The sequence below is a fragment of the Crocuta crocuta genome, unplaced genomic scaffold (genome assembly GCF_008692635.1).
Source record: "Crocuta crocuta isolate KB4526 unplaced genomic scaffold, BGI_CrCroc_1.0 scaffold3, whole genome shotgun sequence".
Classification (NCBI taxonomy): Eukaryota; Metazoa; Chordata; class Mammalia; order Carnivora; family Hyaenidae; genus Crocuta; species Crocuta crocuta.
This window is the reverse complement of record NW_027529934.1, coordinates 15,652,942-15,675,247: the sequence shown is the minus strand read 5'-3', so window position 1 is coordinate 15,675,247 and position 22,306 is coordinate 15,652,942. Positions and strand designations below refer to the sequence as shown.

General features: G+C 35.9%; 1 protein-coding gene across 2 annotated transcripts in view; it reads right to left on the bottom strand.

The window, feature by feature from the left end:
* Nucleotides 1-22,306, bottom strand: part of COP1 (COP1 E3 ubiquitin ligase) — a 220,383-nt gene that overhangs the window by 135,164 nt on the left and 62,913 nt on the right. For both annotated transcript variants that reach the window (XM_077763321.1, XM_077763323.1), the window contains exons 7-9: nucleotides 21,731-21,790; nucleotides 20,255-20,331; nucleotides 12,945-13,002 (exon numbers count right to left, since the gene is read on the bottom strand). In XM_077763321.1, the coding sequence (XP_077619447.1) occupies nucleotides 12,945-13,002; nucleotides 20,255-20,331; nucleotides 21,731-21,790 (195 nt within the window). The remainder of the gene's footprint in view (nucleotides 1-12,944; nucleotides 13,003-20,254; nucleotides 20,332-21,730; nucleotides 21,791-22,306) is intronic.

Below are 22,306 nucleotides of genomic sequence, written 5' to 3'. Positions count from 1 at the left end.
GGGGGGGGGGGGGGGGAGGGAGCAGATAGAGGGTCCCAGCCATGATAGGCCCCGAGTCTGTAGAATACAGTTTGCTATAAAACTATCTTCCAGCCAAAAAAATTAAAACTAAATGCAAACAGGCTCTAAAGGCCAATCTTACAAGAATGAAATAAGTTTATTTCAGCTCTCCAAGTTAAATGAAGATATACTCCATTATAAGTGCAATGCTAAATTTTAGAATTTTGAGAATTTTAATATGCAGAAATTGTTAGAAAACAATGTTCAAAAGAAAACTAATTCATTTTTCATCATCCCTATATTGGAGCCCTCTACTCTTTGAAAAATAGAGACAGTCCTTGATTGTCAGAATATAGAAGTTAAAGCTGAGTATAAGCTGATTATGGAGCAGTAAGGTGTAATATATATGTACAAAGTAGTCTGACATACACATTAGAACATCAGAATAATTAAATAAGATAAAGACAGCAAACATGAAATATACAGGCATATAAATCTATAAAAAACAAAAATCTATAATCCTAAATATATTATACAGCCTACACCACGTTAAAATGAAAGGATAAGAATTCTTTCCACAAATGGTTATTATCTATTAGGTCTGAGGCATATAAACAGAGAGGTGACACATAACAAGAGTATGAGATGACACAAGTTCACCAACAACTGCAAATGTATTAAGAAACATTAAGGTGCTACCCTGAACACAATGCTCTAAAGTGAACCTTTGCTAAAACTCGACAGTATGTAAAAATCGTATCTTATAGTGGTGCCTGGATCACAAGAAAGTTAGGACAATTTCCGAAGACACAACAGACATACAACCAAACAGGAAACAGAACTCAGAGAGGTGATGTTAAGCAAGAGTGCTATTAAGCAACATATAATGGTGCAGAGGAGGGGAAAGATGAAGAGGACAACACTTACTTGGAGACAATTTCCTAAAAAGACAAAATCACTGAAACTGAGATTCACAGACTGAAAAGAGTAATTGAGAACTGGAAGGTAAATCTAAAGGAATTAACCAGAATTAAGGATAAAAGATAAGAACACAGAAAACTTGAAACAGAGGTTAAGAAACCTATATGGATACTAAGTTTGAAACTATGGGCACTTAAGAGACCCAGAAAACTGTAACAGACTGAAGAACTATTTGTCAACTATGTTGACAATTTTCCAAAACTGAAAACAGGCGGGAATACAAAGGAATTATTCTTATCAAGTAGGATAATTTAAAAGAAATCCATAATTAGACACAGTAAGGCAAAACTGTGTTTTTGCCCAAAAGTAAAATGATTTTAAAATCAGACAAACAGAAAAGATAACTCACCTGACAGGACAATTAAACAAGGAAAATACTACTTAAGAGCAATAAAAGAAGCTAGAGGAGTGAACTTTGGTTATCCTCAAGTTGAAAAATAAAAACTCCAATCTACAATTCAGACCTTGACAAAAGTACCCTGCAACAAAGTGAGCAAAGTATTTTTTCATGTGAATGAAAACAAAGACTACTGTGTATAAGCCATTTCTTTAAAAAACTGTGGGATTGTGTACTTAAGAAATTCAGTAACATAAACTGGAAGGCCTGAGACACAAAATGAAAAGCAAGAAAATATGTAACCAAATAAGTGATTTTAAACATTGTTTGCAACATTAACTTTAATATCAAAATCATAGGACTTAATAAGACAGAATGAATACACCAAAAAGTAGCATATAAATCAGAAGGGTGAAGGAAGTTTCCATTCTGGGAGCACTTATGTTGTTGAGGAAGGTAATTAAGATATTAAGTTTAATGAAAAGAATGCTAACATCAGTGATTATCAGGGAAATGGAAATCAAAACTGCAATGAGAGGTCACCTCACACTGCCAGAATGGCTAAAATCAAAAACACAAGTAACAACAAGTGTTGACAAGGACATGGAGAAAAAGCAACCCTCTTGCACTCCTGTAGAGAATGCACACGGGTGCAGCCACTATGAAAACAGAATTTTCCTAAGAAAATTAAAAAACTAGGAACTACCATATGATCCAGTAATCCCACTACTGAGTACTTACCAAAGAATACCAAAACACGAATTCAAAAACATACATGCACCCTATGTTTACTGCAGCATTATTTACAATAGCCAAATTATGGAAGCAGCCCAAATGTCCATCGATAAATGAATAAAGATGTGGTGTGTACACCCCCACACCCACACAACACCCCAGAATATTATTCAGCCGTGCGAAAGAAGGAAATCTTGCCATTTGCAACAACATGGATGGATCTAGAGTATAATCCTAAGTAAAATAAGTCAGTCAAAGAAAGACAAATATAGTATGCTTTCACTCATGTTGAATTTGGGAAACAAAACAAACTAACAAAGAAAAAAGACACAAACTGAAAAACAGACTCTTAACTGTAGAGAACTGATGGCTACCACAGAGGAGGTAGGTGGAAAGATACATGAAATAGCTGAAGGACAGATTAAGACTACACTTATCATAATGAGGGGCATCTGGGGTTAAGTTGGTTAAGTGTCCAACTTCACCTCAGGTTATGATCTCATGGCCCCACATCAGGCTCTCTACTGTTTTCAGATCTCTGCCTGCTTAAGATCCTCAGTCTACCTCACTCTCTGCCCCTCCCCTGCTAATGATCTGTCTCTGTCTCTCTCTCTAAAATAAACATAAAAAAAAAATTTAAAGGAAAAAAAGAAAAGTGGTTAGCTCTGGACATGAGGCAGAGTAATGTAATTTGTTAAAAGAACATGGGTAACTTGAATGGTACCATTAATGTTCTAGTAATTAGCCGAACAGCTCAGTTCACAGAGTTTCTTTTATTGTAATTATGCCTCTAATTTACACATTCATGAAATATATTCCTTTGTATGTACGAACATAATGTTTATAAATTTTGAGAACTTAGATTTTTTAAAAAGTGATCTGCTCTGGCCCAGTCGGTTAAGCATCTGTCTTAGGCTCAGGTCACATAAACTTATCAGTTCACGAATTCTAGCCAGCCCCACATTGGACTCTGCTATCAGCAAAGAGTCCGCTTCAGATCCTCTGGTCCTCTCTCTCTCTGCCCTTCCCCAACATGTGCCCCCCCCCTCAAAAATAAACATTAAAAAAATTTTAATAAATAAAAAATAAAAAGTGATCTGTTCAATGAAAACATTGAGGATTTTTGTCTGAAACATGGGAATGATTACAATTACAAAAAATTAAGAATATGACATAAAAAACAAAGAAGCAGGGGCGCCTGGGTGGCTTAGTCGGTTAAGCGTCCGACTTTCGCTTAGGTCATGATCTCGCGGTTCATGGGTTCGAGCCCCGCGTCGGGCTCTGTGCTGACTGCCAGCTCAGAGCCTAGAGCCTATTTCAGAGTCTGTGTCTCCCTCTCTCTCTGACTCTCCCCTGCTCACGCTGTCTCTCTCTCTCCTAGAAATAAATAAAAATATTAAAAAAAAAAAACAAAGAAGCAGTCGAAAACGGTCTGCTTTCTAGTTTTTACAGCACCTTATTTTTCACAATTATCTTGCTACTCTTAGCTTTTCTTGAATTTATTTTTTCAGTGCAACTTTCTGATCCATTCAAAATTAGGTTACTTCATAATTGTTGGTAAAAATACATCACTTAGCTCACTTTCATACACACATTAAATTTATAAATAACATCAATGAAAATGAACAGAAATGTGCTAAATGTGAGGGTATAGGTGTTTGAGAATATGAAATGGTTGTAGATAATCTATAAGGCAAATTGTCAATATGAACATGTTCAGGATAAGCGCTATACTTAAATGTAGCATATAAATATGGCTAAAAATCAAAAGGAAATGTTCATCATTTGTGTTTCTCTAGATTACCTCTAAATAAAAATGGCCACATTTACTAAACTAAAAGATAATTAAATTTTACCACAGAAAAGAACAGAAGCAGCAAATATTTTATTTGGTCACTTTTTAAAAGTAAAACATTCTCATATAATGTTAAAAGGTAATAAGCATGCTATCAAGATAATAGAGCAAACCAAACCTGATGGCTATGCAAAAACCATTTAGTGCAAAAAAATCATTTACTGTCAGCATGTAAATTATGACCAATTAATTTTTATTTTAATTTTTTCTTCTGTTTATTCATTTTTGAGAGAGAGACAGAAACAGAGTGTGAGCAGGAGAGGGGCACAGAGAGAGTCACAGAACGCAAAGCAGGCTCCAGGCTCTAAGCTGTCAGGCACAGAGCCTGAGGCGGGACTTGAGCCCACAGACTATGAGATCATGACCTGAGTAAGTCAAAGTCAGACATTTAACTGCCTGAGCCACCCAGGCACCCTGAAAATCATAAATTTAACAAAAAGAACCCTAATTCTCAATGAATGGAAATAAACTGAAAAGAGAGTTACCTAAAACTGAATATTCCATTTCATATATGTAATATAAACTAATGGCCAAGAACACAAATGAAACGAAATCTTCAAAAGATGAATAAAATCAATGTTTGTACAATGAAAGAAATGTTACCATACCAAATTTCCTTATCAGTTCCACCAAGAGAACACTACTCCAAATGAAGCTGAAAGTGTTCTGTATTATTTGCTTAACTGAAATTTGCCAATTTTTAATATATAAATACCCTTCCTCCATCTAATTTTGTAAATGAAACAATGTAGAATGAAAACTTAATTATTATTTATACAGTTAAGAATCTTTATAAGATCAAGATCCAATTGCAAAATAATAAAACAACTAACGGTTAAACACACACATACACTCTTTCATAGATCTGAAAAATGGTTTGAAGGGAGGAAACCTGCATAATTTAGAGCAACAATTCTCAAAATCTGGTCCCCTTTTGTGGTCTTTAGGCTTCTGTGGGTCTGAGACCATTTCAGGGTATCTGTGAAGTCAAATCGCTATTCAAATATAAGAAGATATTATATGCTGTCTTCATTGTGTTTATGTATGACTTGTGAGGCAAAAACAAAAGTTAGTATAAAATTACTTTCCTGTGAGCACAAATCAAGGTAAGAGCACCCACTGGTCAACACTACATTCTCTATCATTACTCATAGTAAAAAAAAAAATATGTGCACACATATCTAAGTCAGTTTCCCTCAAGGATACTCATTATTTTTTTACTTTCTCAAACTGAAGTATAACTAAACTATAACATAATTACATTAGTTTCAGGTATTCAATATAATGACTCAATGTGTGAATATAATGTTAAGTGATCACAAAACCTCTATTTAACATCTGTCACCATACATAATTACAAATTTTTTTTCTTGTGATGAGACTCAAGATCTACTCTTTTAGTAACTTTTATATATATGGAATACAGTATTATTAACTATCATCACCATACTGTATACTACATCTGCATAATGTATTTCTTTTATAACTGGAGATTTGTACGTTTTGACCCCCTTCATCTGTTTGCCCATTCCACTAACCACCACCAATTTTGTTTCTGTATCTATTAGTTCATTATGTATTTATTAATATATTTATTTTTAAGACTCCACATATTAGTAAGGTCATATAATACTTCTATTTCTCTGTCTGACTTATTTCACTAAACACAATAACTTTTAGGTCTATCCATGATGTAGCAAATATCCATGCTGTAGCAAATTTTCCTCTTTTTTATGGTTTAGTAACATACCATATACGTGTTCTCTATCCATTCATCCATTAATGGACAGATACAGAAATATATAGAGAAACAAGTTATACATAAAATATATACAACTATATAAATACTATGCATTCTATACTGAGCAGCATGGATTAATCTCAGTTAGTCTGAAATGCTCACTTGGTTATCTCCACACTCTTGCCTACATCGTGAAGTATATTCACTAAGCAAAAATAAACAATACTCTGTAACAGTAAGTCAGTGGGCTGTTTTAGAGCAAAATGTATTAGTCTATCAGCACTGTTTACTAATAACAAATGAAGTTATGACTTGCACTTGGTTTCAGTGAAGCCCATAAAGGCTGGTCTTATAACCAGAATGCATTGCCTATGTGAGTAACTTAAAATAAGAGATCCTAACCACAAGCCAACTTTGGATTTCCTGTTACTCAGGTGCTTGAGATGCAAGCCAGTACTGGTTCTAAAGCGGGAGACAAAGCAGTTCTGTGTGACCCAGTGTGGGAGGGACTGGAAGACTGGACCTGGGGTCACCTGGGTGGCTCAGTCGGTTAAGCACCCAAGTCAGGATTTTAGCTCAGGTCATTATCTCACAGTTTTTGAGTTCGAGCCCACATTGGGCTGTCTGCTGTCAGCATGGAGCCTGTTTCTCATCCTCTGTACCCCTCTGTCTCTACCCCTCCCATGCTCATGCTCACTGTGTCACAAAAANGGTGGAGACGACGACGACGACTGTACCTGAAATCACCATACCCCCTTCAATGAGTATCCTCCTTCTGCTTGCTGTGTGGTATCCACTCCCCCTAATCAAGCTGTTCCAGAAGTATAAACTATTTGACTACTGTGAGTCCTTTCATTAGTGAAACACTTAAGGTAACTACTACATAATTAATGCACACGTATCTGTATATAAGACATAATATGTACATACACATACATGTGTCATCTAGCTCTGTCCACTGAGAAAGCCTACAAGCACTGACACTCTAGGAGCAATAAGCACACCTAGAACCCAGATTTTGGTTTTTAAGATAATATTCTCCATTAAAAGAAAATAGGGCTTCTTGGATATATGGACGGTGGCAAGGTAAGTACAAGATGATGCTGAAATACCTTATTGTTTAAGAATGCAAGAAGGTACGATAGAAACATGTCAAAACAACATGGAAATGAGCTTGCCCCTCTACCACTCTCGCTCTCTCCTCTCAAAAGTAAATAAATAAATAAAACAGCCTGAGCCACACATATTAGGCGACTCCTTTGGAACCCTTATATTACTTCATATTTTGCTTTTGTTATTTGGGAAGATGAATATTATTTCATATGTGAAATTCAATTTGCACCTTTGTTTTACCATTTTCTTTTGCCACAGTTGCAGCTTTTATCAAAAAGATGAAATTGGCAAAAAAAAAAAAAAAAAGCTTTCCTTATTTTGAAGCAATAAACCAGTTACCCAACATACTTACAATACCTTTCGCAGTTTTTTGTTTTTTGTTTTTTCGTAAAAGAGAGACAGAATGAGCAGGAGAGGGTCAGAGAGAGAGGGAGATACAGAATCTGAAGACAGGCTCCACGTTCTGAGCTGTCAGCACAGAGCCTGATGCGGGGCTCGAACCCACGAACCGTGAGATCATGACCTGAGCCTAAGTAGGACGCTTAACCGACTGGGCCACCCAGGCGCACAAGCCTTCCCCGGTTTTTAAAATTTTTGTTTATTCTTAAAATTCTGTTTATGTAACATACAGGCTTTTTCCTCCAGTTCTATAGTCCTGTTATGATTTATATCATTACTGAGATGATCTAGACTCTCACAATTAAGTGATTTTCCACAAATGACTTCCTGGCTATCACAATACCATTAGTTTAATCCCCGTTTTCGCTGATCTGCGTAACCACCTTTACCACAGGGAAATTCTTAATTACCTTTTAATTTTATCTTACATTTTATTGTGTTCTTTTTGTTACAGCAGTCTTAGAATTTATTTCAGTAACTTACTGGGTAAACACCCTGGTGATTATCACACCTCCAAATTACTTATCCTAATATACGTTAAAGTCAGTCGGTCACTCTCTGCACTCTTCAAAATATTCTGGAGATTCTTATGGGATCATATTAAATTAATAGTTATGGTTGGGGCGCCTGGGTGGCCCAACAGTTGGGTGACTGACTTCAACTCAGAATATAATCTCATGGTCTGTGGGTTCGAGCCTCGCGTCAGGCTCTGTGCTGACAGCTCAGACTCTATGGAGCCTGCTTCCGATTCTATGTCTCCCTCTCTCTTTTCTCCTCCCCCCTTTATGTTCTATCAAAAATAAACAAACATTATTTTTTAAATAGTTAATCTAACTGGTCTATTCAAATTGTTCTACAATTGCTTTAATCTTTTTAACTTTTCTTAAAAATTCTATATTTCCTGAAGACTCATTTTTACTGGGGCACTGGCGAGTGGCTCAGTTGGTTAAGCGTCCAACTTCGGCTCAGGTCATGATCTGACAGTTCGGAAGTTTAAGCCCCGGGTCAGGCTCTGTGCTGACAGCTCAGAGCCTGGAGCCTGCTTCAGATTCTGTGTCTCCCTCTCTCTCTGCCCCTCTCCCACTCGTGCTCTCTCTCAAAAATAAATGAACATTTAAAAACTGTTATATGAGCATCTTTACTAGTATTTATAACCACTATTTGAAATAACCTACTACATATTATAAGTCAATTTCAAATACATATTGAAACATTTTATATGAGCTCTTAATTTTTAAGTTTTTTTGTTTTTTGTTTTTAAATTTCTGAGAGAGAGAGAGAGAGAGAGCGCGCGCGCGTGAGCAGGGGAGGGTCAGACAAAGAAGGAGACACAGAATCTGAAGACAGGCTCCAGGCTCTGATAGCTGTCAGCACAGACCAATGCGGGCTTGAACCCATGAAACGTAAAATCATGACCTGAGCCAAAGTTGGACGCTTAACTGACTCAGCCACCCAGGCACCCCATGAGCTCTTCTTTATTTGTCCCTCTACAGTCACCATCTTAAGTTTTTCCCACTTTCGAGTTGAATATCAAGTTCCTTAGTTTTCATTCTCATCTAGAAGCAAGTCCATTTAATGATACAAATTCTTGAGGACAATTCTGACATTTCATAAATTTTGATATGTAGTATTTTTCACTACCATTACTTTTTGAATTGCCTGTAGCAGCATGTGAAACTACTCTTTGACACAAAGGTATTCACAGGAGTCTAGTTTACTCTCTTCCTGATTATCTGTCTACATAATTTCTTTACTTGGGGTTTTGATTCAGAGAATATAGATGATACAATTTATCCTGTTTTAGAATCAATTCATTTTTCCCAATGGTCCGAGACTACTATCAATAATGTATACCCTTTAATGCAAAGTATTAAAGTCAAACAAGTGCCTATTAAACCAAGCATAAGTTGATCTCACTCAGAAAAAAAAAAAAAAAATACAGAGTCTTTATAATGTCCTAAGAAAGTCTGGACCAAGTGGGCTCTGTTAAGTTTTATCTCATTTCTACTTTTCTCTCCCTTGACCACTCCTCTCCAGATACAAGGGAAATCTAAACTATGGTAGGCATGCTCCTACTTCAGGGCTCATTTACTTGTTAACCATTTGCCTAGAACTTGGGAATTCCAGAGATACATAAACAGGCTTGGGCCCTCACCTCCACTTTGTGTAAAGGTAGTCTACTTTTATTATTATTAGTACTTCTCCAATTAGAATGGAAGCTCGGTTACAGCAGGGATCTTTGTGTTGTGTTTGTTCAATAACGTATCCCCAGAGCCTGGTAATAGTGCCTGGTAAAGAGCAGGCACTAAGAACAAAAAAAACAAAAAACCAAAAACTATTAGTTGAATAAATGAGTTTTAAAAGCACTGGCTCTGAGGCCCTAATGCCTGGGTTAAAATCTCTTACTAGTCATACTGCCTTGGGCAACCTCCTTGACCTCCCTGTGCCACAATTTCCTCCTCAATAAAAATTATAGTAGTAACACTTATTTCATAGGCAAGTTCTGAAAATTTAAGTGGTTAATACATGTAAAGTACTTTAACGTCCATGAATAGGTAAGTACAAAATAAGGTTACATAATGACTAATATCACTACTTTAATTCTTGAGATAAACTTCAAAATCTCTCACGATGCTTAAGTTTTAATCAATTTTCTAAAAATTATAACAATTTCTGCTTTATATAAACTCCGATGCTTATATCATACAAATCACTACTACTTGGGGGAACATACCTTTTCCTTATGTGAAAAACTGGATCTGTCTTTCACACTTTCTTTCCTGAGTCCTATTTTAGCATACACTTTTCTTTCTTTTGTTGTTGTTGTTTTAGTTTTAGTTTTGCTATATTATTTAGAATTTTTACATTTGCCATGCTTATCCTTAACTATTCCCCTATTTTCAATCCACTGTGTGGCCATTTGCTTTGGGTCTGTCTCTTCTGAAGAGCATAGCTAGAAATGAAGGGTAGGCCTTCCGCACAATATGTCCTATCTGCTCTATCCCACAAACACTAGTAGGATTTCCTCTTCAACACGTCCCTATTCTCCAGCAGATGCTAAGGCTGGAGTCTTCTGGGAGAGCCAGCTTATGTCACCCTTAGGCACACTTTTATTCTGCACACTGCAACTCACGTTACACAGCCTTCCTAAGGGTTTTTGTTAATCCTCTATAAATTCCTTTTAAGTTTTCAGTGTGAGGACAGTAACAGGTGAATGGGATTCCTTGTGAGTGAAGGTTGGAGAGATTAACATGTTGGTTGACCGGCTCAGTATACTATCTCAAACCAGAGGTTTCCTTTATTACATGAGAATAGTTTAAGTGCTGCTCTAAAAATTAAAACAACAAAACACAATTCTGATTGCTTTTCTTTTCCACCCAACTTCTATTGTTTCTCACTCACTGTGAGAAATTCTAAATAAATATTATGTAAATGGCAATACTAGAAAATCTTTTCTTATTCCTCTATGAAGAGACTGTCAGTACTCTGCAGCCAAAGACTAATAGAAACACCCCTTTAGTTGAACAAATTTTATTTATTACTCACTGCAACTAAGAATACAGCACATTATGGGTAAGAGACAACGTATAAAATACAGGCTTATATTAAATGTTTAAGGAAGGGCTCTGGATTGGATACTGTCAAAAGTGGGAATAAATTTGTGATTGAGCATTTTAATATACTTTACGTAAAAGACTAGAAGACCAGAGCAAAAGTAAAATTGCAATTAGTAAAGCAACAGCAATTGCTCATATTAGCCACAACAGAGGTGTCTTTGGTATTTCTTGTGGCTTGCACAGTGACTTTCTTTTGTATGTGCTTAGACAGTTTATGAAGTAATCTTATTTTTTGTTTCATCACAGTCACAGAGTGGATGTATCTCACGTTGATGTTTTGTGAAATTATACTCAAAAGGAGAGCATAAAGATCCACTGTGAATGCAAAGCCTGTTTCCAGATTCAGAGACTACTGTTCCCTCTCATTTTTAAGGTATATTTTAACTTAATACTTTAAAAATTCTCCTGATATAAGGGCGCCTGGGTGGCTCAGTCAGTTAAGCGTCTGACTTCGGCTCAGGTCATGATCTCACAGTTCGTGGGTTCAAGCCTCACGTCAGACTCTGTGCTGACAGCTCAGAGCCTGGAGCCTGCTTCAGATTCTGTATTTCCCTCTCTGCCCCTCCCCCATGCATGCTCTGTTTCTCTCAAAAATAAATAGACATTTCTTAAAAAATTAAAAAGAAAGAAAGAAAGAAGTAGATGCAAATCAGGGCACCTGGGGGGCTCAGCAGGTTAAGAGCCTGACTCTTGATTTCAGCTCAGGTCCTGATCTCACAGTTCGTGGGATGGAGTCCTGTGCTAAGCAGTGCAGAATCTGCTTGGGATTCTCTCTTCTCCCTCCCTCCCTCCCCTCCACTGATCGTGTGCTCTCTCTCTCTCTCAAATAAACTTTAGAAAAAAAGAATAGATGCAAACCAGTCTATGAACTTACTATTAAAACATGGTAGGCCAAATACACGCATGCATATGAAGATAACGCAGGATGTACAGAGTAGTTATACCAACTATGAAAGTAAGAGGTAGTCATCTAAGTAGTAGAAAAAGAAAAACACAAACAAAAGCTGCATGATCCAAAAGAATTTTCTTTTCACTTTGAAAAAAATAACCACAGAACACATAAAGTGAATATACAAATGAACATGCATTTATAATTTTATAGAAGTTTATTTATTTTTGACAGAGAGCAGGGAAGGGGCAGAGAAAGAGGGAAAGAGAGAATCCCAAGCAGTCACTGAGTTGTCAGCACAAAGCCTGATGTAGGGCTCAAACTCACGAACCATGGAGTCAGAAGCGTAACCAACCGAGCCACCAGGTGCCCCAAAGGAACATGCATTTAAAGACACCTCCATGTTTCCCTTTCCCTATGAAGTATAATATTAGGACATTCCATAAAATCTGAGTAAGATACAGGGATTGGATAACAGCATTGTATTTATGTTAACTCTGAATTTTACAATTATGTTGTGATTACTTAAGACAATACCCTTGTTTTTAAGGTAATACACACTGAAGTGTTTAGAGGTAAAGAATCATTATGAATGTACCTTACTGAAACAACACAGAGAAAAAAAGTATGTGTACATAAGCAAAAGAGAGAATGAGAATGAGAAAACAAATTTAATCAAATGTTAACATTTGGATAATCCAGATAAAGGATACAAAGGAATTCCTTTTATCATTTTGGTTACTTTTCTCTAAGTATGAAATTATTTTAATATAAAAAGTTTTAAAAGTCCAGCCTCAAAATAAGATCTGGCAAATATCAGCATCCCCAAGTTACAGATGGAGAGAGTCAAAGTAAAAATAATCGTACAACTAACTAGAAGAGAGGTGAAGGTAAAGTCCAGTTTACTCAAATATGTAGTTCACTTTCCACAGAAAACCTTGACATTTCAACATAATGAATATCTCATCAATAGATATAACTATCTTATCCTAGAGAGAAACAATGTGCTGATTATTCACAATTGCCTCTTACAGTACTTCCCTCCTTTCAAGGTCTGATGTTACTACCACTGAATTTAAAAAAATGTTTAACTCCTCACTGGTGCCCACATAAACAGCCGCTTATGCACCGGCGGTCTCCAATTCCCAATCGACGCCACAGCATTCAAAACAGCTGTGCTTGTGACAGGCCATTCCCGTAAGCTCACCTATGATTTTACAACTCAGGTGATTACATTCAGTGCGCCAATTAAACAAACCATTAAATACATCATTTACCTGAGAACCGCCACTGAAGCCAGGAGGTTGGCTGAATTCTGTGGAATCAATAATACTACTGCAAAATGAAGAGAGAGAAATAGGATTTCAGTTTACATTATTCTGGCAACAGGAAAAGTAAATCTAAAACATGTCATATCTAAATCCAATATCTCTTGTTTCTAAGGAAAGAAAATATTTATTGCCAACAACTTATTTAGATATCAAATAAATGTGTCACCCATAAACAAAACATCAGGAAATATTTAAACAGTTTACTCTGGACCCTATCACTTAAACAAACACAGAATGTGAAAGAATGTCAATAGGGAATAATCACAAAACAGGTATATACCCAAATGTGTTTGCTTCCATTTCATTCTCAGAAGGTTCGTAAGCTATATGGAACATCAGGAAAAAGCACAAGCAAGCAACCTAAGTCACAGTGAAGAGATCCTATTGCCACCGAAGAACTCTGTGCCCTCAGACACATCCTCTATGACCACTGCGTTTCCTCGTCTGCAAAGTGAGGTGAGGGGGCATGAGCGATCTCTAGATTATCGAGAGTCCCTTCCAGGTCCCAAATGTTAAGATGATCAGCTGATGTGAAAGAAAATTACCAGAGGAATGGAATAAGTTGTAAAATACCAATACTCTTTTTCTCACAGTCCAAAACCTATACACCAGCTTTCTCTACCCCGATCAAAACATCACCAGCTTTCTGCATCAGGTCTTTTTATTTGGTTATAACCTGTGTGCATTTTCCTACCTATTTCTACAAAAACCTCTGAAACTTTTTCTTTGTATTAGTTCTTTCTTACCATTTCTGTCTTTTCATTTCACTCCTACATCCTTCTCATCTTTAAATAAATTAGCCTATGAAGACCACTAACACCTGAAAATGGCAAAACATACATCAATCATGATAAACCAGTTACTTACATTTTAAAAAAATTCTTCCTCCTTAATACTACTATAAAAAAATGTTTGTATTCTTGTCTACCTTAATAAAATTTAAGGAAGTGGAGGTAGTGATTAAGACAGGGGCTTAATCTCTGGGGGCGCCTGGGTGGCTCAGTCGGTTAAGTGCCTGACTTTGGCTCAGGTCATGATCTCATGATTTATGACTTTGAGCTCCACATTGAGCTCTGTGCTGACAACCTGAAGCCTGGAGCCTGCTTTGGATTGTGTGTCTCCCTGTCTCTCTCCGCCCCTCCCCTGCTTGCATGCTCTCTCTCTAAAATAAATAAACATTAAAAAAAATTTTTTTAAAAGACCGTTCTCTCTACACAAATACACAAAATCATTATTGACTTTAGTATTCAAATAACCTCAAAAGTTATGAGACATTCTTTTTGTAATTTTTTTTATATTTATTTTTAAGAGAGACATAGCATGAGTGGGAAGGGGCAGAGAAAGGGAGACATAGAATCCAAAGCAGGCTCCAGGCTCTGAGCTGTCAGCACAGAGCCCGGCACAGGGCCTCAATTCATGAATCCTGAGATCACGACCTGAGCCAAAGTCAGATGCTTAACCAATTGAGCCACCCAGGTGCCCCAATATGAGAGGCATTGCTAAGGGCAGAGAGTGGGTTCGAATTTTACCTTTGAGCAGCTAAATGACTCGGGGCAACTTACCAGTGGCCTTATCTGTCCTTTAGTTTCTCCAACTATTAAATAAGGAGGAGACTTCAGAGAGGTGTGAGACTTAAATAAGAATGTTCTCAGTATAAAGGCAGAAAAATGGTAAACATTCAATAAATTTTTTCCTCTATTAATATAAAATTAGTCATGCAGTCTCACATTTTAAAAAAATACAATAAATCAGATGGAACTGTCTTAACAGTAGTCTGTAAAATGAAAAAAAAGCAAATCTTAATTCCTCATATCCTTAACCGTTCCTACAGTAAGGCTCAATTATTTAAGAAAGAGCCTTCTTGAAAGCACTTATGCTACAAACTAACACAATCCTGTAATGGGTTTCTTTTGATGAAATATAATCAGTGATTACAAGTCGTGCACTGCTAAGAAAAGATCATATGCTACTTGCAGTGTACTCCATCCAGGGACTAACAGTGCTAAACAGGAGGAAACACGTATTCAAAATCTCTCTGTTCCTTTTACTAATGAAATCTAATCCTTTAGCATTTGTATAAAGATTAACAAAATTATGTAGCTGCATATTTAGAGTTCAAGAGAACAGAGCAATTTCTAGGTATATTTTATGGTGTTATATTTCAGATTTCTTTGACTGCAAGCCTGATACATCAATGTGTATAGTGAGATAACACTACATGCCAAATATATATTTAAAAATCAGTTTGAAGGGCTGCCTGGATGGCTCATTTGGTTAAGTGTCCAACTCTTGGTTTCAGCTCAGGTCATGATTTCACGGGTTCAAGCCCCACATCAGGCTCTATGCTGATAGCAAAGAGCCTGCTTTGCTTGGGATTGTCTCTCTCCCCCTCTCTCTGCCCCTTCCCCACTCACACTGTCTCTCTTTCTCCAACAACAAAAACAACAACAAAAAAAAACACTTAAACATTTTAATATAATTTATTGTCAAATTGGTTTCCATATAACACCCAGTGCTCATAAAATTTTTTAATAAAAATAAATTTGTAAAAGATCTGAAATTACAGGCTTTAAATGGTATTTTATTAAATGGTATTTATTTTAATGGTATTTTATTTTATTAATGGTATTTTATTTTATTTTAAACTGCAAAGTTTAAAATTTATTTTCTATCAGATCTTAATCTTACTCACCAGGAAAAATTTATTGCTATATAAAGGACTATAACAGACAAATCTGCAAAAAAAAAAAAAAAACCCATTTATTTCTTCTCTTTAAAATGTGGGTGGCTCAGTTGGTCAAGTGTCTGCCTTTAGCTCAGGTCACGATATCATGGTTTGTGGGTTCAAGCCTCGCATCAGATTCTCTGCTGTCAGCGCAGAGCCTGCTTCAGATCCCCTGTCCCCCTTTCTGCAACCACCCCACCCTGCCTGTGCTCTCTCAAAAATAAAAAATAAACAAATAGAAATCATCACTGACTTTTAAGAAAATCTTAACAAAAACATTTCATTTTAGTAAAGTTATACCTAAATAGTTTAAAATGTCTCATATACTAATAATCCTCTAAGAGAATGGATAGGATATATTCACTCACAATGACACTACCAGACAAAAGGACCAATCTCATCCAGCACTAGGGAAAGACCATGCTTGCCTGCCATTCTCTAATTCACTCATAACCTGACACATACAGATATCCAACAGTAAGTGAGTAAACTAGAGTCCACTGTGAACTGTGGAGACTTTCTTCCCCACGATCTAAAGCAGAATGAAAAGGCCCTGAAAACAGCAATCTTCAGCTTAAACTAATTCTAATAAGAGAAATTTGTAACGGATGAAGGCTTAAAATGATTTTTTAAAAAACTCAACTGATTTTATCAAAGAAAAATCACACACTCAGCCCCCTCCCCAAACCCACCCTAATGAAGTTTGGCTGACAGTTTGGGATTTTTTTTAAAGATTATATTAGTTTACTTATTAAGTATATTAAACCTCATGCTTCAATCAAAATCTCACAAACTAATGAAAATTAAATAACATTCTAGGTTAAATAAACATTTATTCAAAAACACATTTTAAGTCCTATTATGTACAAATGCTCATATAAAAATAAGAGTGTAAGTATAAAAATAAAAGAATAGAAGAAAAACTCAATAATCACAAAATTACAAATACATGGAAATGCAAAAACTAGTCACATAACACAGAAGCAGGAATAAAGTAAGCAGAAATGGATTTTTTGAAGTGTTTAATTCTATTTCCTCCTTCCTTTCTCCCCTTCAGTCTTTAGGGAAATAGTGTATCAAAAAATAAAAGTTCGCCCTTAGCTAGATTCTTGGGGAGGGGGGCTTGAAAGGGGGAACTACTTAAGAGATGAACCCAGAAGTTTCTAGGGAAAAGGAACAGGTATAAGCAAAGATATTTTAACATCCTGTTTGGGGAGTTAAATTTGATTTTAAATCACCACACACAAAAAAAAAATTATGGAAAGACATGCAAAAGAGTTGGATCTAAACCAACTTACATGCAGTGGAAAGCCACTGAAGGATTTTAAGCAGGAAAGAAACATGATCAGATTTCTGGCATCCTCTGGAGGAGGACAGTTAGAAGACCACTGCTAGAATCCATGTGATACTGGGGGTCTAAACAAAGCAGCAGAAAGACAATACACAGGATATGAAACTTACAGCTAATCATGGTATAGAAAAGATAAAATCTGGGGGGAAGTGGAGCTGAAGAATATGCATATGTCTTTTATTTTTCCTTTCATTTAAATACATTATCTAATCATTAACTTAGAATCTGTGCAGGGGGTTCAATGACCTGACATAGAAAGAGGTACTCATTATAGAAGAAAATAAATGGGGAGCGCCTGCGTGGCTCAGTTGGTTAAGGGTCTGACTTCTGCTCAGGTCGTGATCTCACAGTTCATGAGTTTGAGCCCCACATCAGACTCTGTACTGACAGCTCAGAGCCTGGAGCTGCTTCAGATTCTGTGTCTCCCTCTCTCTGTGCTCCTTCCCAGCTCCTGCTCTATCTCTCTCTGTTTCTCAAAAATAAATAAACATTAAAAAATTAAAAAAAAAAGAAAGAAAATAAATGAATCTACAAAAAGGCTTTTTAAGGTAAACCTGCTTTAAAAGAAACCAAACACATTACAGTGAAGAATGAAACAAAAGCTGTCTAGCATTTAAATAATAAAGCTAATATGGTGTGCCTGGGTGCTCAGTTGGTTGGGCGTCCGATTGCAGCCTAGGCCATGATCTCACCATTCCCAAGTTCAAGCCCCACGTCAGGCTCTAGGCTGACAGCTCGAGCCTGGAGCCTGTTTCAGATTCTGTCTGTCTGTCTGTCTGTGTCTCTCTCTCTCTCTCTCTGCCCCTCCCCCACTCACGTTCTGTCTCTGTCTCAAAAATAAACAAACACCAAAAATTTGTAAATAATAAAGCTAATAATTATGGGAAAAGAAAGTTACAATAATTGGAACTACATGCTATTTCCTAAAAATAAAGAAACATCAAATATTGATAGTATAACATTCTTTTCAAAATGTTTAATTTCATATCTTAATTTTAAGGATCATTCCCCAAGAGTAGTTAAGGGCTACATCATTTTTCCCAAACGCTCTCTCAAACCTTGATATCCAAATTACTTGTTGTAAGAAAATATCAAAACACTCTTTTGAAGAAAATACTATGTTTACCCCTGTTTTCCCTTCTTCAACTGTTAAGCAGGTTAACTCTCCCAGAACTTCATTCGACGATAGCTTTGCATACTGCACAGGATTTTTATAAGTTCTCCAACAAAGTTTTCATAAAATAAAGTTTCATAAAAGTTTCAAGTTTTCATGAAATCTTGTATCTTTAATAAGATCTGCTATTTTATTTTATAATACAACCACTTCTCATCTGTTCATCCAATAAAATCCTGATCCAAGGCACCACCTCCTCTCTTCGAGACTGTTATTTGCTTCCTAACTTTCTACCACATTTCCAAAGTCACAGTGGTTGGGAAGGATACAGTCTCTCCTCTGGCCTGCACATGGGTACTTCAGTAAACATTTTAAAATCCAAATCAGTTCCTGCTCAAAACTCTCTCATGACTTTCTATCATATTTCCACTTCATTCATGTATCAGCTTAAATATTGCCTCCCTGGAGAAGCCTGACTTTACAAACTGACACAGAATCCTGTTGCAAACCCATAATATGCCTAATTTTTCTTCCTAAGGTACTACTTATATGCTTTGTACTACTACCACTGCATAGATCTGCTTGCATAGTATCCCCCCAATCTCACACAAATGCCTACCAAAAGGTAAACTCCAATAAAGGGCAGGGACTTTGGCAGCCATACTCCCAGTGACTAGAACAGCGCCCAACATATCTGAAGCATTCAACACAGACAGCCCATTGAATGAATACTATATTATCACATGTTAATAAACCCATCAGTGAGAGACTGAATAATAAAGACATGGACACAATAAAAAGAAATGCTACCATTAAACAAGAGAGAGATAGGACGATGGGAATTGTCAGCTTATTAGTGAATATTTTCTGAGATGACGATTTTTGCTTACCTGCATACACTCTCATAATATTCCATTGACAAAGATCCCATATATTTCAGAAAGTGAACATTAAACTTAATGGTAACAATATCCCACAGACTGAGCCATTCCCAAGTGTTGTAAAGAAAATAAAATATAATGGAAAAAAGCTGAATGATACAGCTAAAGTGACTCCAGAATCAACCTGAACTCACAAGGATTCTCTATAAATGGTTAATGAGGAAAATATCCAATATCCAGGAATCTTCATTAATTAGAATGTTCCCTATGCCCCTTTCCCGGCACATCATAACAACCCAGATACACCAGAGCTCTCCTGAACTGACAGAGGTTTTGAAGGTTAGTGTAATCTCTTATATCGGCACTGAACAGCCTGATGATCCACGTGTTATCTTAGAACTGTGTCTGAGAAGCTTCCACTGGACCATTATCCTAAATGGACTGGCAAATTAAAAACACGTAAAATTGCTCTTACTTTGAACAATTCAAGCCAAAAAGTTCAAATTCAAATTTTAGGTAGTACATAGTTCATCAACTAGAACTTTAGAGCTAAAAGGGACCAGTGACATTTACTACATTTCACAAATACTTACTGAATGAAGCCAGTCAATATTGCTAGTCTAAAACCCACAGAAACCATTGCAAGTAAGACAAATACAATCCCAGTTCTAATACAGCATATAGAAGGGAAAACACATTAACAATGCAGTGATATGAAGAAAATACCAAGGAGATCTAAATAACAGACTTAATGCCCTCATTTTCAAACTGGGGAAAGTAATGTGCCCAAGAAAATTCAACAGGTTAGGGGGAAAGCCCAAGGTTTTATTTTATACATTGCTTCCCTAATATTACCTACCATTTCATGTTCTCAAATTATAGGGTTTTAAGTTCATTTCATTTTAATTCACAAGATATTTAAAACTACTATTATTTCAAGAAATTCACCAAACTTTTAATCCAACAGTGAATTCATAGTAATACTTTATTCTACTAACGTTCATGGCATGAAAATTCAGAGCATTAAAGAAACAGATGGGCCATTTGAATCTCATTTCTAGATCATGACCAAAAGTAATTTCTCAGGGGTTTTGTACATTACATAGAAAAGGCTTCCAAGGACTACTACCATGTGTGCATTTTGCAATATAAATCCTAAGTAATTACAAGTTTGAAGTTTTGTACCTGTGTGATGGAGAAGGAGCTTCAAACTGAGGCACTGTGCTATCCTCACTGACAGGAGAGTACAAGCCACTCATTTCCTGAAAGCACAATTATCTGTGTTATAGCAGACACTCCAAACAGAAGATATGTAAATCAAAATGAGATATATTATATTCCTTTCCAATCCCAGGTTTTATTAGCCCATTAGGCCTCAACATCCAAATTTCTCAAAGCTTCCTCTACTCAGAATACAAAAGTAAGAATATTTAAAAAGAGATAGCCTTTCTTTCTATAGTACACATCCTTAAAGAACTCGAAAGTCTTTAATAAATATTGTTCACCACAAATGAAGTCACCAAATGCAGAAAAGACCAAATGTAAATATTTCAAATGAGATGTACAGTATACGATGTGAACAGTGACCAAGCTAATCATTAATACAAATGAGAACCTACTGATTATTATTAAGATACACAGGAGAGTATGGTAACTGGATGATTAGGTTCAACTCTCTAAAGTACAGAAAAATAGGATGTGTCTATTTTAAAACTATCTCTGCAAACATTAAGTAACTGTTCTCTTGACTCAAATATTAGCTTTTTAAAATAATGACTGAAATTCTAACTCATTAACTTAGAGGAAGAAGCCTCCTAATCAACTATGACTGCATAAATTATGCACCTCTAACTCATACCAATAACCAGGTCTTTTTTTTATGTACTCTTTTGATTAATGGGAAAGCAGCAAATTTCAAAATGCCACTAAAGATAGATAATCGGGCAGAATTACTTGTTTAATCCAAGCTCAGTTCAATCATCTAGCCAAGCAACGGACATAAACATAGGAGTAACAAGTTAGGAATGTCACATGGGATACTGAATTTCCACAAAATATTAAACTCAAAGATCATTTAACACGTTCTACATATCAGCAAAAGAAAATTACACCAAATGTGAACAATTTAAAACATACACTAAATGTAAATGTAGCTGCAGAAAATAACTTCACATCATAATAGCCTATGAGCCTTCAAAAGATCCTCCCACGGATTTCCATATGTAAATTCTATTATACTATAAGTGCTTAATTGTTGTTCATGTGTTCTCATAACTCTCTGTAAAACTAACCTTAGCATGGTAGATACGTAAAGATTTACTTAATAAAAGAATTGTGACCTTATTTTCATGATAACTGAGGGTTTTGTGGGAGTTGATTTAAGTTACTATGATAACATACCAAGAAAATTATTTTTTTAATCTACCCAAGAATAATTATGGCAATAAAACAGTGAAAACAAATGTAGAACACATTATATGATAAAATGTTCAGAATGCATTTTCTATAAAAATACAGTCTAAATTAAAATTAAAGTAACATCTGTTCCTTTCTATATAATGAAAACAAATCACATAAATACAATGCAACAATTTAAAGGAAAAGGGACAATTTTATGGAACTGAAAATTGCTAGACATGTGAGAAATTCTTGATCTCTTACTTCCACTCTTTTAATATCCTCTTCCAAAACACTCAGCTCCTTCTGAATCTGTTCCAGTTGCTGCAGACAAAAGAAAGAGGGGGAAAAAGCCTAAACCAAACCACATTGGCATCACCACAATCATAAAATAACTTTACATTTGGAAAATAATTCCTAGAAAACTGAACACTAATAGGGACTGCAGGGATGAAAAATTGTAGACATAAAGAGCTGAAAGTTGTATGTTAAAAAAGTAAATGTAGAAACTTAATAATTAAGAAAACATAATGCTGTACTTCTTTAATGCAACAAGGATTGACTTCATTAAGATGCAAATGAAAAAGACAACGTGACTTAATAAAAATATAAGACACCCAAATACTTTCCAATTACCTCATCTGTTAGTAGTTAATGTCAGCATGTCCACTGTTAACCCCATTTTAAAAATAAAACTTAGTTTCACAGAGGTCAAATTCCACCACCCAAAAGGAATCACAAGTTAGCATCTTAACATTTCCCTCCCTCTTAGGCATTTAAAAAAAATTTAAGTATTTTTCTTTCTCTTCTTCTTTTTTTTTTTGTTTTTGGTTTGTTTCG